At 41.4% G+C, this 16,748-nt stretch overlaps 1 protein-coding gene across 1 annotated transcript in view; it reads left to right on the top strand.

Annotated features, from left to right (window-relative positions):
- LOC138301709 (STE20-like serine/threonine-protein kinase) overlaps positions 1–16,748 on the top strand; it is a 221,009-nt gene that overhangs the window by 100,303 nt on the left and 103,958 nt on the right. Inside the window, exon 11 of the mRNA XM_069242224.1 lies at positions 11,814–11,906. Within this exon, the coding sequence (XP_069098325.1) occupies positions 11,814–11,906 (93 nt within the window). The remainder of the gene's footprint in view (positions 1–11,813; positions 11,907–16,748) is intronic.

Here is a 16,748-nt window from a genome sequence, read left to right as displayed (position 1 = left end):
TTTACCAGAATGATGGTGAGAACCGGTCAAGCTCGGGGATTCCCTGCTGTGCAGTTTTGATATTTTGGTATGCAGAAGATTGTGTCCTCTGGTCTAATGGCTTGATCTAGGCTTGCTCGCTTATGAAAAAACAAACCTCTGTTTGCCTCCAGGTAGTGTTCTAGAGAGAAAAATTCAGATCCTCTGCTCTGTTTACGTCTGCATAATAGGTGGCAAAGGTGTCAGCAGTGCCTGGGTCAAAATCCTCTAGGGTTCACGTTGTGTGTCTGATGGTAGTTCCTATGTTTCTTGCGTATTTTACTCAAAGCCTGCAATTAGCCCATTTTGTTGCCCTGCATTTAAATTTTTGTTTAATCGAGAGCAGAGCATATTCTACCTTGTCAACATTTAAAGCTTTGACCTGTGATCAAGGTGATTTTTCTTCAAATCTTGTTACCCATTCTCTTGTGTATACCCGCTAATTTTCACAGCTGGGACTCTAGTCGAGCACTTCCGCTTTGAGTGAGACCCAAAGAGTACGTACACACACCTCCCTGTTGTTATTATCTTCTGCCAGAAACCTTTGTGAATCATGGTGAATACTGTTTCTCAGTCTCTGTTGCCACTTACTGCTCAGTGGCAACAGCTGATTCTCAGTAGGTATTGGATCTTTATCAGATAGGTCTATACATCCATCTCTGAGGAAGTCACTTTCTACTTGAGAGCGGAGGTGACAACAAAGTAGTCCAGACCAGCATTGGTGTGATGGGCATAAGAAAAGAAAATATAATCTGCTGCCTCAGAAGGTTGATCTCGCCAGATGTATATGAGCCCCATCTGAATCAACCAGTCATGTACTGCTGCAGAGAGAGTACCAAAGTAGTCAGCCCGTGACAGCACCTTATATACTCTTAAGGCTTGAGTCTTGCTTCAGCAATATAGATCTGATCAACGTTTCTTTTATGGAGTGTTCTTTATTGTCTTTTGATGCTACCATATTGAGCTCACCAGAGTGGCCCTAGGTCCTTTTTAAGAGGTGAGTCACCGCTGGGAAAGGTTATGCAGTCACCTCCAGGTCTCACAGAGGACGATTCTTAAACTTAGGTTTAACTGTTTTTATAATTTGGTTTTAGCTGTTTTTATAATTAATGATCCAATGGTAGGAGAGGACATGCATTATTATCAAGGTGGAGTTGCTTTTATCAGCGACTGTTGCCTACTTTTTCTCCATGTTTGTCTTAGTCTCTCATCACATTAGTTCATTTAACGTCTCTCCAGTGTGAACGTTTGACCATACCCTACTATTTACTGGGCTGTGTGGTTGGCCCTCGGCTTGCCACCTGACTACAGTCACTCCCCTCTAGGGTTTTCCACTCACTCCTTGCCACAGTAAAGGCTAGAGTCTCCTCCAAACCCCTCACTCATCTGTAACTCAGCTTCAGGCTCAGATATTCACTGGGGTGATTCTTGCTACTCTTAGTTAATCTAAGTCACTGCTTCAACTTGGTGACCCAGCCGGAATCATCCAGCTGCACAGGTTCCCACAGCTGAACCTCTGCTCAATCATGAACTCCCAAAGTAAATCCACCCAATATATTGGGTGCATTATCAGCGACCTAATGCACTCTGTTTCGAGCCTTCTCTGCTGTCCTATAAGGACTTGGGATTCACTTGCCGATTTCGATCTCTTACTGGCCCCTCTGCTCTCCATCGTAATTTTGTGGATGGGTGAAGGAAGGCATGTGCTGATCTACTTCTTGAGGTGTCTCCTTCCCTTGCCTAGAGTGTTTCAGCTGTAATCTCGCACATTGGGTGTGCCCTGTAAGAGCTAGAACTTCATGTTTTGATGACCCTTTACTTCTCCCTGTTCCTCCTTACCTGTATATTTCTTAACCTCTGATGTGATAGTCTGCCAGGCTTCTCCCAAATATTTAGCGTGTCTTTTTTGCCAAGGCTCCTTGTCTCCCCTGCCTGTATGGGGACTTCCGTTAGCGGAAACTTGCCCCTGGGACACAGCAGAGTTCATCAGTGGCAGTAGACCATGCCACATTCTACCAACTTCTTACTGCTTCATTCCAACCAATGTGCAACACAAAATTCCATTTTATCTGGTTGCATCTGTCTACAGCAGGGAGCATGCTACAGTGTTGGTGGGTGATCCTTTCCACCAGAGAGCTGTGTCTTGATGACTGATGGTTTAGCACAGGGCTAATTTAGGGAGATCGGCAGGGAAATACACCCTACACCTCCACCATGTGTTATATTTGTAAATGCTGCCAAGAGCTCATGTAGTATGACCACATGTTTACCCTTCATCTTGGATAGCTCTCCTCTGTTGCTCATTAACATGGTTTCTGTTTCATGGCATGGATAGAAGCCCAGGTGGACAACACTAAGCAAATTATTGGTCTATTGTTAGAGAAGATTAACGCAGTTCTTTCTGTGTTCAGTATCTAACACTTCAGAAAAGGCTAGATACAGGTCCCCACTTAGATTTCATGTTTGACACTTGAGTTTTAGAGTAGTGTGGCAGCAATGATATGCATTTTATCACTCATCTGCTACTTTCTCTCTAGTTCATTGCCTCCATAGTGTAACGTTGCATTTGTAACAGTTAACGACATTGATGGTGACCTAAGCACGTGTCAGCCAAAGACCCTTCTATTGTGGCTGTCTGAACCTAACAACTGACGTACGCTGTCTTTAAGTACTAGATTCACTCTCTACGATAATTCACTTATTATTTGAAGGTCCTTAAAATAGATTTGCTAATATATTTACATAGCATTGTGGTCTCACCACTATGCCTCACATTGGTCTCCATTTAATTTGGATGGTCCATTCAATACATTAACATTGAATGGCTCGCATAAATCCACATTTTATGTTAGAAAAATGGAAACCCTGCCTGATTTGTGAATGGATATCAATGTTTACATCACATTTATCAGGTATTTTGACATGAATTTGTACAGACAAACATTGTGTACAGCAAGATTTTCAGGTGACATGCACACATATATATGTATGTGTGTGTGTGTGTGTGTGTATATATATATATATATATATATATATATATATATATGTTCGATGGCATGTGTAGCTGCAGATACACATGCTGTGCATATCCTGCCATCTAGTGTTGGGCTTGGAGTGTTACAAGTTGTTTTTCTTCGAAGAAGTCTTTTCGACTCACAAGATCGAGGGACTCCTCCCCTTTCAGCTCCATTGCGCATGGGCGTCGACTCCATCTTAGATTGTTTTCTTTCCGCCATCGGGTTCGGACGTGTTCCTCTTCGCTCTGTGTTTCGGTTCGGAAAGTTAGTTAAATCTCGGAAAATTCGACGGTATTGTTTGCATTCGGTATCGGGTTAGTTAACGCAGATCGACACTGAATTTTGAAAAGCTCTGGTGGCCCTTCGGGGTTTCGATTCCCCGGCGGGGCCTGGTCGGCCCGACCACGTGCGTCTTCAAGGCTAATGGAACGGACCCCATTCTGCTTCTGCCCCGAATGCCACAACAAGTATCCTTACACAGATCAACATTTGGTCTGTAATTTGTGTTTGTCTCCCGAACACAAAGAGGATTCCTGCAAGGCCTGTCGAGCGTTTCGGTCGAGGAAAACGCTGAGGGACCGGAGAGCAAGAAGGCTTCAAATGGCGTCGGCACCATCAGGACACCACGACTTGGAGGAAGAAGAAACCTTCTCCATTGCTGACTCTGACGAGGCCGAAACAGAACAGACGCCAAAAACCGTGAGTAAAACAGCCCTGGCCAAAACTCACGTAAAAACCATGAAAGCCCAGGGGACGCCACCGCCGGCAGGCCATGGCTTAACCCGAAAAATCGGTGACCGTCCATTCGCACCGAAAAAGGGCACACATGTGTCGCAGTCATCCGACTCGGGTCGAGATACCGGCACAGAACAGAGTCGGTCGAGACACTGGTTCAGAGCAGTCTTGACATCGAGATACCAGCACCGAGATATCGGAACACCGAAACCCAAAAAAGTGGCTTTGGAGACGAAAAAGACGGTTGAAAAGGTTTCGATACCGAAACATCCGGCTTCGGAGCCGAAAACAAGTTCCTACACTGAGGAACAAGGCCTTTCCGCACAAATGCAAAGCCATAAATTCAGACAAGAGCTAGAAGCAGGAGAGCCAGATTACACACAGAGAAGGCTCCACATTCAAAAGGAGACAGGAAAAATAAGAACTCTCCCTCCTATAAGGATGAAAAGGAAACTTGCTTTCAAAGATAAAGATAAACAACCACAGGCAAAGGTGGCAAAACAAGTAACTCCGCCACCATCATCACAACGCTCACCACAACCATCACCAATGGCTACCCCACCTATGATGCAGTCTCCAACGCACACAGGGATGAGCCAAGATGACCCAGATGCATGGGATCTTTATGATGCGCCTGTATCAGATAATAGTCCCGACTGTTACCCAGCAAGACCATCACCACCTGAAGACAGTACTGCTTACACACAGGTGGTGTCCAGAGCAGCTGCTTTTCACAATGTGACACTGCACGCTGAACCGATTGAAGATTACTTTTTGTTTAATACTCTGTCGTCAACACATAGTCAGTACCAGAGTCTTCCGATGTTACCAGGAATGTTGAAACACGCAAAGCAAGTATTTCAAGAGCCCATAAAAGGCAGGGCCATCACTCCTAGGGTGGAGAAAAAGTACAAGCCTCCCCTAGCAGACCCTATGTACATCACACAGCAACTGACACCTGACTCAGTAGTAGTAGGCGCAGTTCGTAAAAGGGCGAATTCACACACCTCTGGAGATGCACCACCACCCGACAAGGAATGTCGCAAGTTCGACACAGCGGGGAAAAGAGTTGCAGCACAAGCAGCCAATCAATGGCGCATTGCCAATTCACAGGCTTTGCTATCAAGATATGATAGAGCTCATTGGGACGAAATGCAACACTTCATAGAACATCTACCAAAAGAGTTCCAAAAGCGTGCACAACAGGTGGTGAAAGAGGGCCAAAGTATCTTGAATAACCAGATACGATTGGCAATAGATGCAGCAGACACAGCTGCAAGAACTGTAAATACAGTGGTCACTATTCGGAGACACGCATGGCTACGCACCTCAGGATTCAAGCCCGAAATCCAACAGGCGGTGCTTAATATGCCTTTTAACGGACAGCAGTTGTTTGGGCCGGAAGTGGACACTGCTATAGAAAAGCTAAAAAAGGACACAGATACGGCCAAAGCCATGGGCGCGCTCTACTCCCCACAGAGCTGAGGCACATTTCGGAAAACACAATTTAGAGGGGGGTTTCGGGGCCAAACCACAGAACCCTCAACCTCACAAACCAGACCCACATACCAGAGTAAGTATCAGAGGGGAAGCTTTCGGGGACAATACAGAGGTGGACAGTTCCCAAAAACTAGAGGAAAGTTCCAAAGACCCCTAAAAATAAACAGTGACTTCAGTGTCACAAATCCACAACACATAACACCAGTGGGGGGGAGACTAACAGATTTTTACCAAAACTGGGAAGAAATAACAACAGACTCGTGGGTCCAAGCCATTATCCAACGTGGTTATTGCATAGAATTCCTACAATTCCCACCAAATGTGCCTCCAAGAACACACAACATGTCCAAACAACACATGGATCTATTACAAATAGAGGTCCAAGCGTTGCTGCAAAAAGATGCAAAAGAACTAGTACCAAATCATCAGAAAGGAACAGGTGTTTACTCCCTGTACTTTCTCATACCCAAAAAGGACAAAACTCTAAGACCCATATTAGATCTCAGAACACTAAATCTTTACGTCAAATAAGATCACTTTCACATGGTGACACTTCAAGACGTCATCCCCTTGCTCAAACAACAAGATTACATGACGAGATTAGATCTCAAGGATGCGTATTTCCATATACCCATACATCCTTCGCACAGAAAATACTTGGATTTTTAATCCAAGGGGTACATTACCAATTCAAAGTGTTGCCATTCGGCATAACAACAGCGCCAAGAGTCTTTACAAAATGCCTTGCAGTAGTGGCAGCCCATATTAGAAGACGGCACATACATGTATTCCCGTATCTGGATGATTGGTTAATCAAAACCAATACGCAAGAACAGTGTTCTCAGCACACAAAATACGTCATAGAAACCCTTCACAAACTAGGGTTTTCACTGAACTACCAAAAATCACACTTACAGCCGTGTCAAATACAACAGTACTTGGGAGCAACAATCAACACAAAAAAAGGGATTGCCACTCCAAGTCCACAAAGGGTACAAGCATTCCAAAACGTAATACAAAGCATGCACCCAAACCAAAGGTTACAGGTAAAATTAGTAATGAAACTTCCAGGCATGATGTCCTCATGCATAGCCATTGTCCCAAACGCAAGATTACACATGCGGCCCTTACAACGGTGCCTAGCAACACAATGGTCACAAGCACAGGGTCAACTTCAAGATTTAGTGTTGATAGACCGCCAAACATACACCTCGCTTCAATGGTGGAATACTATAAACTTAAACCAAGGGCGGCATTTCCAAGACCCAGTGCATCAATACATGATCACAACAGATGCTTCCATGGTAGGGTGGGGAGCACACCTCAACCAACACAGCATCCAGGGACAATGGGACACTCAACGGAAACAACTTCATATAAATCAGTTAGAACTACTAGCAGTGTTTCTAGCGGTGAAAGCATTTCAACCACTAATAGTCCACAAACACATTCTTGTCAAAACAGACAACATGACAACAATGTATTACCTGAACAAACAGGGAGGGACACACTCCACACAGTTGTGTCTCTTAGCACAAAAGATTTGGCATTGGGCTATTCACAACAACATTTGCCTAATAGCGCAATACATACCGGTAATCCAAAACCAGTTAGCCGACAATCTCAGTCAGGATCATCAACGGATCCACGAATGGGAAATTCATCCCCAAATACTTCAAACTTACTTCCAAAGATGGGGAACACCGCAAATAGACCTATTCGCAACAAAAGACAACGCAAAATGCCAAAACTTCGCATCCAGGTACCCACAGCCTCACTCCCAAGGCAATACGTTATGGATGAGTTGGTCAGGGATATTTCCCCCTCTCCCACTCCTTCCGTATCTAGTAAACAAATTGAGTCAAAACAAACTCAAACTAATACTAATAGCACCAAGTTGGGCACAACAACCTTGGTACACAACACTACTAGACCTGTCAGTAGTGCCTCATGTCAAACTGCCAAACAGACCAGATCTGTTAACTCAACACAAACAACAGATCAGACACCCAAATCCAGCATCGCTCAATCTAGCAATTTGGCTCCTGAAATCTTAGAATTCGGACATCTAGACCTTACACAAGAATGCATGGAGGTCATCAAACAGGCTAGGAAACCAAATACAAGACATTGCTAAGCAAATAAGTGGAAAAGATTTGTTTATTACTGCCATAATAATCAAATCCAACCATTACACGCATCTGCAAAAAACATCGTAAGCTACCTACTACACTTACAGAAGTCCAAGTCAGCCTTTTCATCCATTAAAATACATCGGACAGCAATTTCGGCTTATCTACAAATTACACATTCAACTTCACTATTCAAAATCCCAGTCATAAAAGCATTTATAGAGGGTCTGAAAAGGATTATTCCACCAAGAACACCACCAGTTCCTTCGTGGAACCTCAACATCGTATTAACACGACTCATGGGTGCACCATTTGAACCCATGCACTCCTGTGAGATACAGTACTTAACATGGAAAGTAGCCTTTCTAATAGCTATCACATATCTCAGAAGAGTAAGTGAAATACAAGCCTTTAACATACAAGAACCCTTTATACAAATACACAAACATAAAGTAGTTCTACGCACGAATCCCAAATTCTTGCCTAAAGTCATATCACCGTTCCACTTAAATCAAACAGTGGAACTCCCAGTGTTCTTCCCAGAACCAGATTCTGTAGCTGAGAGAGCATTACATACATTAGACATTAAAAGGGCACTAATGTACTACATTGATGTAACCAAACAAATTCGCAAAACAATTGTTTGTAGCTTTCCAAAAACCTCATACAGGTAATCCAATATCCAAACAAGGCATTGCCAGATGGATAGTTAAATGTATTCAAACCTGTTATATAAAAGCAAAAAGAGAACTGCCTATTACACCAAAGGCACACTCCACTAGAAAGAAGGGTGCCACCATGGCCTTTCTAGGAAATATACCAATGACTGAAATCTGTAAGGCAGCCACATGGTCTACGCCTCATACATTTACTAAACATTACTGCGTGGATGTGTTAACAACACAGCAAGCCACAGTAGGACAAGCAGTATTAAGGACATTATTTCAAACAACTTCAACTCCTACAGGCTAAACCACCGCTTTTGGGGAGATAACTGCTTACTAGTCTATGCACAGCATGTGTATCTGCAGCTACACATGCCATCGAACGGAAAATGTCACTTACCCAGTGTACATCTGTTCGTGGCATGAGACGCTGCAGATTCACATGCGCCCTCCCACCTCCCCGGGAGCCTGTAGCCATTTAAGTTGACTAAAATTAAACTTGTACATTTGTAAATATATCACTTTTATGTACATACATACTTACTCCATTGCATGGGCACTATTACTATATACACAACTCCTACCTCACCCTCTGCGGGGAAAACAATCTAAGATGGAGTCGACGCCCATGCGCAATGGAGCCGAAAGGGGAGGAGTCCCTCGATCACGTGACTCGAAAAGACTTCTTCGAAGAAAAACAACTTGTAACACTCCGAGCCCAACACTAGATGGCGGGATATGCACAGCATGTGAATCTGCAGCGTCTCATGCCACGAACAGATGTACACTGGGTAAGTGACATTTTCCATATATATCTCGAAAAAACATTTTTATTTCCAACTATTGAAGATGTTTTCATCTGGAAAATACCTTTTCCGAAACGGCTCAGTTGACCTCAGAGAGAGAAATAATGTATAGCATCAATTTAATTGGGACGATGTCCAATTGTAATTTGTGCCATTCTTGTTAATGTGTTAAACTAAAAATTTATTAAGTATGGTAGTTTCTGCCATTTCCAAAGCAGAGCAGCACATAGACATTTTTGAGAATCTTTCAGTGATGGACCCCTTCTTCTTCCTGTTGAATAGGTGTCTTTGAAGTACTGTCAGTTTAGCACTCATGTGCAGCAATACAATGTAAACGCTTGAATGAGTTGGCATGATTGTTTTATGTGTGTGTGCTAAGTGGGGTTGTGGGGTATGTGTGGGGGTACGTAGGTGTGAGAATGTAGCCATAGAATCTACCTTCTATAATTGTTTGTTCAACCATCTGTTTTGCATTGTATTAATTAATTGTTTTCTGTATTTTCTATATTTTTGAGTGTCCCACTTTTACTGGTGGTTGGGTCTTTATGGTGGTTGTGCTGCAGCATAATAAATTGCATTATTCCAACAATATAAACACAAGCGTGGTACTTTGGAGTCTTTTCCTGATGGACAAAAAATATTAGTTTGTTCTTAGTTACACAAGTTTTAATTATGTCTCTTGGGGTTAGTCTTTAGTTCCCTATAAGTTTAATCACAGAAGGTTAAAGAAGAATAAATAAGTCTGGCTATTTAATACTAATTTTATAATGATTTAATTCCCTGCATTTAGTGCATTTTTGTAGGTAGGTTAGTGTACAGTACATCCAAAATCTGTACAGAGGGGCTCCGGTCCTCATAAAGGTGCCAGACGCTGGCCATCTCTACTTTTCCACGCAATTACAGTATTCATAACATTCATTGAAAGAAACCCACATCATCTAATAGAAATCTGTGAATCGTCCCCTTCATTGAACTCCCAAATCCCACTCAGTTTTAATAAAATATCCAGAATATATTTTCTACAAATGTTCTAGACAAGGTAACAACCAAAAGTGCCTGCAGCATATGACCTGACAGGAAAGTGACATTTGGAAATCTGTCTGCACTACTTGAGAGGGTCCTTCGTAAGCGTCGCAGGCACCATCCGTTTCCTTGTAAAGGAGGTGACATAGTTACTTGACTGTGGAACACCTGCATAGCATATCTTCCATTATCATGACTGATATGATGGCTTGCTGAAATATCAGTAGTGGCCCTTTTCCAATCTTCAAGCCACATTATTGTCTAAGCTCACTCTTCACAGATTGTGGCGCCACCCACTGTCTCGCCACACATTTTCTGGAGTTCCAGAAAGATACAGTCTACTGGTATGAATAACTCCTTTGTGTTTCCATTTGCATTGTTGCAGGGGGATTCTAACACAACAGGTTTATAGCTTGCACAGGAGAGACAATCTCCAAAAATCTCAACTAAATGTTTTTTTAATAAAATAGTGAGTAGCATAAAATAGCCGAGAAGTGCCTCAGACTACAATCCTGGTAACAGAGACCTTCTAGAGTCAAATGATAATCAGATATAATGCAGTGACTAATCTTCACCCTCAAATCCAGATGGGGTCAACATATGCTTTAACGTATGCTTTAACGAAATTCAAACAACTAAAGAAGTTTAGCAAAGGCAATAATGTTTAGCCACTATTTAACTGTTATATCTGAAGTCTAAATGCCTCACCAAATAAACCACATGCCCCCCATCCTCCCACTCCTCCGTACAGCAGCAGGGTAGCCAAAGTGAAGTGTGATAATGCTCTTAGTCTCAGGTCCAGCCCAGCATGATAAATCAAGGCCTTCAAAACATAAGGTTGCTATTTGTGGTTGCATTAAATAAACTATCCATTATCTCCCTCCCATTTTGAGATAACTCTATTGGCACAAAGTTTAGTTCAAATTACATATACAGGAAAACTCAAACCCACATTGAGCGGTCAGCATTAGTGTGTCCTCTTTCCCTTAGAAGTTGGGTTCAGCCAAATGACTTTGATTCTGGCTTTTAGCACCATTGGTAATACGTTTCAAAGTCCTACTCTCATTCCAAAATAAGTCTGAAAGCAATTAAAAGTTCAGGGTAGGGTGTTTTGTCTGTGAAATGAGAGGTGTTGAGGGGAAGTAACTACTGTACTTTGTCACATCTGCTGCAAAGAAAACTAAAATAATTTTTTGCTTTCAATTTAAAATTACACTTCTAAAAACTTGTGTACTACGTAACAATTGTATTCTGAAAAGTAACTGTAGTCAGTAAGGTGCCACATATCCTCTCTTAAAAATCATTACATGTTAAATCATCAAGTATCTTACCGGGCCATTTGTTGAGCCTTTTTAACAAAAAGCATGTGCTTTTGTCTTTGAGCAATTTTCTGAAGATCTATGAAAGTTCGGTAAAAGGTCTACCAATCTCTTATTTGTATCTGTTGACATGAAAAGCAAGAAACTAATAGTGTAAGCCCAATTTTGGGAAACATGAAACCTGTTTTAATTGATTTCTTATTAATAAATATATGTATTGATAAACACATATTTAGTATACTCAGACTTACTGTAGAATTTGTATACAATTGGCCATCATCGAAACAGTATTATATGCCTATACAGTGCTTGAATATTATGTTTCTTGCTTTTTTTCATGTAAACACAACAAATGGTGCTGTTCACTGATCATCGGATCTTGAGTCACTTTGCATGCCAACAGAATGTTGCCTTTGCCTCTGGTTATTTCGTGCAACAGGTACACAAAGCATGTATGCACTCCCTAGCCTTCACCAGATTAACGTACTCGCTTGATCTCAACGCAATGCATGCTGGAGGATGCTCTGTCCATTTTACATTAAGCGCTTGAACTTGAGAAAAGAGTTCTTTCCCCACCTTCTGCATGCTTATACTGTAGGTATTAAGTGAAGCTGAAAAAGCACCCAAAGAGCTGAAAAAAGAGCTTGTGAAGCGCAGGAAAGAGGAGCTTGCACAAACCCAGCATGCCCAGGTAATGACAGTAGCAGAGGTTTTCTGCTACTATGAAGCAGCATTATTCACATAGCATGATAGTTGCCTTTTTTATTGTAATGTTAACTAATTGTTGTTTTGCTCTAACCCATTAGCGGATTCTTGTTGTGTTCACAAATTTGTGTTTGTAATTTGTAAAACAGTGTAATTTCTTTGCAACTACATCGACACACTTTCCATAATTTGTTATCTTGCCTTGTAACACAGTTTTGTAAGCATGTGTGTATGTGTAAGGTGTGTTCACTTATCCTGTTGCAATGTCTGTATATCGGCCCAAAATGTTGTAATTTGTGAGTGAGATGGAGTCTGAGTGCCTTTACTTTTGCAGTCTAGTGGAATACACCGCAGTTAAGATTTATACCATAACACAGTCATGCACTTGGCCATCGTTCTAAATCAAAAAAAGGAATTAAGAGAAAAGTTAATGTTTTATGTGCCATCATTCTTAATCTGTTTCAGCACCAGATATCAGGAATGTAGAAATGGCAGACAGGAACATGCAGTTTTCTAGGAAGGAGCAAAATTGTATTTTCCACAAGAAATGCTTGTATTGTTTAATATTTGTTTGACTCTTCACTGGCATTGCAGTACAGTCATTTGAATAGAGATTTAATGGAATTCTAAGTATATATAGACACTCAGATCCACAAAGCGTTCCTGTTTGGGCTGATGCACAGAGACACTGTGTATTTTTTTATTTTTTTACAGTATCTTGTTGAGTAGCTTTGAAGGTTGACCAGTTAACACGTTTCTAACAAGCTACCTACTGGTAAGTGTACGTGAAATAAAACTAGTCGTCTAATTCTGCACTTGATCATTTTAACTTAGTACTAAAGAAAAGTATAAATCTTTCCTTAAAAAAAAATAGGTTAACGTGCTTCTGTACTTGAAAAATACCTTGTTTGCCAAAGATCAGAATTTGGATGTCTCTGAGCATATATAGAAATCGGTTTGGAGAAGACGGCTATGAAAAAACGCTTGCGACTTTTGTGATAGAAAAAAATAATTTTGTGTATTTAATTTCTAAACTGTATTTGGTTACTGCATTATAAAGTTTAACAAATCACAGTAAGTTTACAGTGTTTGAAATTAAATGTTTCTACAGAAAAATAGTACTGTTTATGTATGTATTTACATGGGGGTAAATTGTATTCTGATTCACAGGGTGTTGCACAAGTTATGATTCAGTCTTTTCAGTTGTCGTCTTGTGCACTGTTCAACGCTCCACTGCAGGATGTAAGTCTGTTTTGGCTGCAGCACAGTTTTTTTATTTGGTTTGTCCTTACCATCTTTAAAGGACCACATGTGTCAGTAATAAAACCTATAGGATTTTCTCAATTATTGTTTGAAACTGGCCTCTTTATTTTCTGGAGGGACTAAATTAATCACCAAATGATCCACAGTAAATTAATTTGCAATTATACTTTCAAATCCGACCCAAAGATTAATTCAATTATATATTATACAGTAAACACATGTGATAGATTGACCGTGTGATTTTTGGTCGTAAATCCAATTCTTTGTGTGCAGTGGAATTGTGTGTTGAATTCTTGCTCCTCTAATTGTTGTCTTTAGAATCATGTTAGCAAACTCAAAACCACTCTCACTAGGGAATGTAGTTTTTATTTATTTTGTAAAAATGTAAAATAAAAATAAATTACATTGAACGTAGAAACACAAATACCATGCTGAAAAGAATGCTAGAGCTATATAAATTAACATAACAATTTACTTTTACAAAATGTCTGGTGATAGACAGCATATTAAATTAGTCTTTTAGAAGCCAGCCATTATTCTTATTTGTTATAATTGTTTCCTCCCACTTTAAAAGTCTTAAACCCATGTTTTTTTTTCTTTTTTTTGTTAAACTGTCTTTGTTACTCATAGAACCTGTCAAACCAAAACATTTTTGGGATTTTCTCTAAAGTCTTTTTTTCCAAATAGTGTTGCACATATTTATTTTTGCAGTGTTCTATAGGTGACATTTTATAGGAGCAGAGGACTGGTGTCTTTTCACGTCCTCTCACTTTTCATTAAAGAGAAGATGAATGAGGTAGAATTTTCACATATACATAACACTGAGTTTTGAAATTAGGGTGACATTGGACTTGAAAGAAGGAGCAGGAGCTGATAGTGTTTATGAGGAGCAAAAAATCATACTTTTTCCTAAGTTACAGTATTCATTTTGGGTTGCCAGTAGCACTCCTCCAGGGACCGTGAATAGAGCAACATTCAATCAATCATTGTTTTCCATTGAAATTTTCTAAAACATTTGAAGTGACTACACGCTATAAAGTGTACATGTGCTTTCTTTTCCTGCCATGGACCTTTGTTCTACCAATAGGCTTGGAGAGGAGTTTTTAGAAATTGGATTCAGCATCTCAGTTTTCAGCGTGTTGCATTGCCACAGAATTATTGGTGCCACCAGGAAATTGGTTAAGGTAAATTGTTGTAATTTCAGGGCACAGCCACACCCCTCATAATCATTGCACCTGCATTACAATCCCCTCAAAGTCTGATCTCTGAATTATATTTAGTCCACTTGAAGTTTAGGTGAATGTTTATCTGGTCATTTCCTCATAGATACCTTCCCTTTTCATAAAAGTACTATTCCACAGAGTTTCTATGCTGACATTTAAACTATCTCCCAAGGAAATCATTCTAAGGCCAAACAATTTCTTCTTTACAGATCATTATAGCTCCCACCTTAAAACAGTATGTTCTGTTTACTTCCATAATTAGCAAGCCAAACAAAATGGAAACAAATCCATCTGTTAACTCTGGACATGCCCGAGCATACATATGACACTTACATTTAGGATCAGGCAAGATTGAATTTACCTTTTGAAGTTGGAGATTGCTGTTTCTAATTTTTATTTTGTTTGTGACTTATTTCTTTAGTTGAACTGGAATTAAGTTCTGCGTTTTCAGGAGTCTGCATTTTTATGTTCCTGGACTCTTCATTTCCAGGAGGACAGAGCACATATCTCAGACTTTCACTGATTTAATTCTTACCCAGTTGATTATTGAGTTCATTAATGCAACAGGACTACTGTAAGATATCTTTACGTAGGTTGTGGATAGGAACATTGAAGCAAATTGGGGAAATGGATACAGGCTTCCTCTTAAAACTAATGGGATTAGATTTCCTCTTCTTCAGGTGCCCTTCCACCGCAATGTCTCAGTTGCCTTTTTGGGCTTTTCCACTGAGCCTCTCTTCTTGACTGGTATTTGCTTCCACTCTGAGTGTTAGCAAAGCCTTGAAAACTCTTGATATGTTCTTTAACTGTTCACAAAATCAAGCATTATCTTCCTTGCATCTTCAGCCTTGCCTCAGAAACACACTTTGGGTTTCCCACACAGCTTTGCCCATGGCGCCTTCTACTTCATTACTGTTAATACCTTGTGTCCCATAATGGACTACAAAGGGGCCCCTGAGTAATGTTCAGTTCAGCTCCTGCCATTTTCTAACTCCTTATGAAAATCTGGTGCCATAAAGGAATGAAGTAACTAATAGAACACATAAGTGCTAAAGTTTAAGTTAAAAAAAAAAAAAAAAAAAAGGTAAGCTCCAGACGTTTTGAATTTGTTGATTGAAAACACTTAAGATGCACATGTCATTATCACTTCTACAGTACATTGCTTTGGACTTTTAGATATGTTTGTCAGAAATGGGGTCTTTAGTTGTCATTCGGTGTGTACCCTGTAGGGACTCTTATTTTAGTCTGGATAAGGGAGATACCTGCTCAGATTACCCCTGCTCACCCCCTTGGTAGCTTGACACGAGCAGTCAGGCTTATCTCAGAAGCAAAGTGTAAAGCATTTGCACATAACACACAGCAATACAGTGAAAACATTATAAAAGGACACCTCACCAGTTTTGGAAAAATAGCCAATATTTACAAGTATAAAACAAGACCAAATACGATAAAAATCCAACATACAATAAATAAGATTGAAAAAATGTAAGAATTGAAAAGGCAGTTCCTTGAAGTCAGTAGCTCCATCTGGGGCTATCACGGCGTCGTGAACAACAAATCCAACAGTCCTGGCCGTTGTGATCCTCGCAATGCAGTCCAGAGAGCAGCGTTGCGGTGTCGGTTCCAAAGGTCAGTGCGGGGATCGTCGGGCCCTTGAAGTCACACGTGTTAAGGATCAAACTCTGGGCTGATAAAGTCAGGCGCGCTGGCATGGATGGCGTTGAGGCTGCGGTGCAAAGTGGGACGATGCGAAGTTTGGTGCCCACAGGTCACAGTGAAGGCAACGGCTTGGTGACGGCATCCAGCGGCATCAATGAGACCAGGGCTGCAGTGTGAAGCAGGGCGGTGCCACGTGCGGTGTCACCTGGTCACGTGCAGGCAGGGTCATTGTCGTTGCTGAAGCGCTGTTGGTTGTACGTTCAAGTCAGTGGTGCGGCACGGGACGGGCTCTGTGCGGCGTCCACGGGTCACAGTGCAGACAGGGATGCCTGATGACAACACTGGAGTCGATTGTGCTGGTGTCGGTGGACCAGGGCTGTGGTGCAGGATGGGGAGGTGCTTTGTGTACCTCAAGAGCGATGGCCACAGTGCAGGCAGCGGCGCCGGTGTCAGCAGGAGTGTCATCTTCAGGGATGCCCAGGCTGCGGTGTGAGGCGATGCCAGAGTGGCGGAACCACAGGTCACAGTGTAAGCAGCAGCTTGGTGGCTGCATCAGATGGCGGTGTCGCTGAGACCAGGGTTGCAATGTGAAGCAGGGCAGCACGGCGCGGCACCGTGCATCGTCAGCAGGTCACGGTTCAGGTCATCGGTATCGTTGGAGGCGTTGCAGTGGTTTTTCTTCT

Source organism: Pleurodeles waltl, chromosome 6 (assembly GCF_031143425.1).
Source record: "Pleurodeles waltl isolate 20211129_DDA chromosome 6, aPleWal1.hap1.20221129, whole genome shotgun sequence".
NCBI lineage: Eukaryota > Metazoa > Chordata > Amphibia > Caudata > Salamandridae > Pleurodeles > Pleurodeles waltl.
Note: the sequence above shows the minus strand (reverse complement) of the source record. Positions and strands in the feature narration are given on the sequence as shown.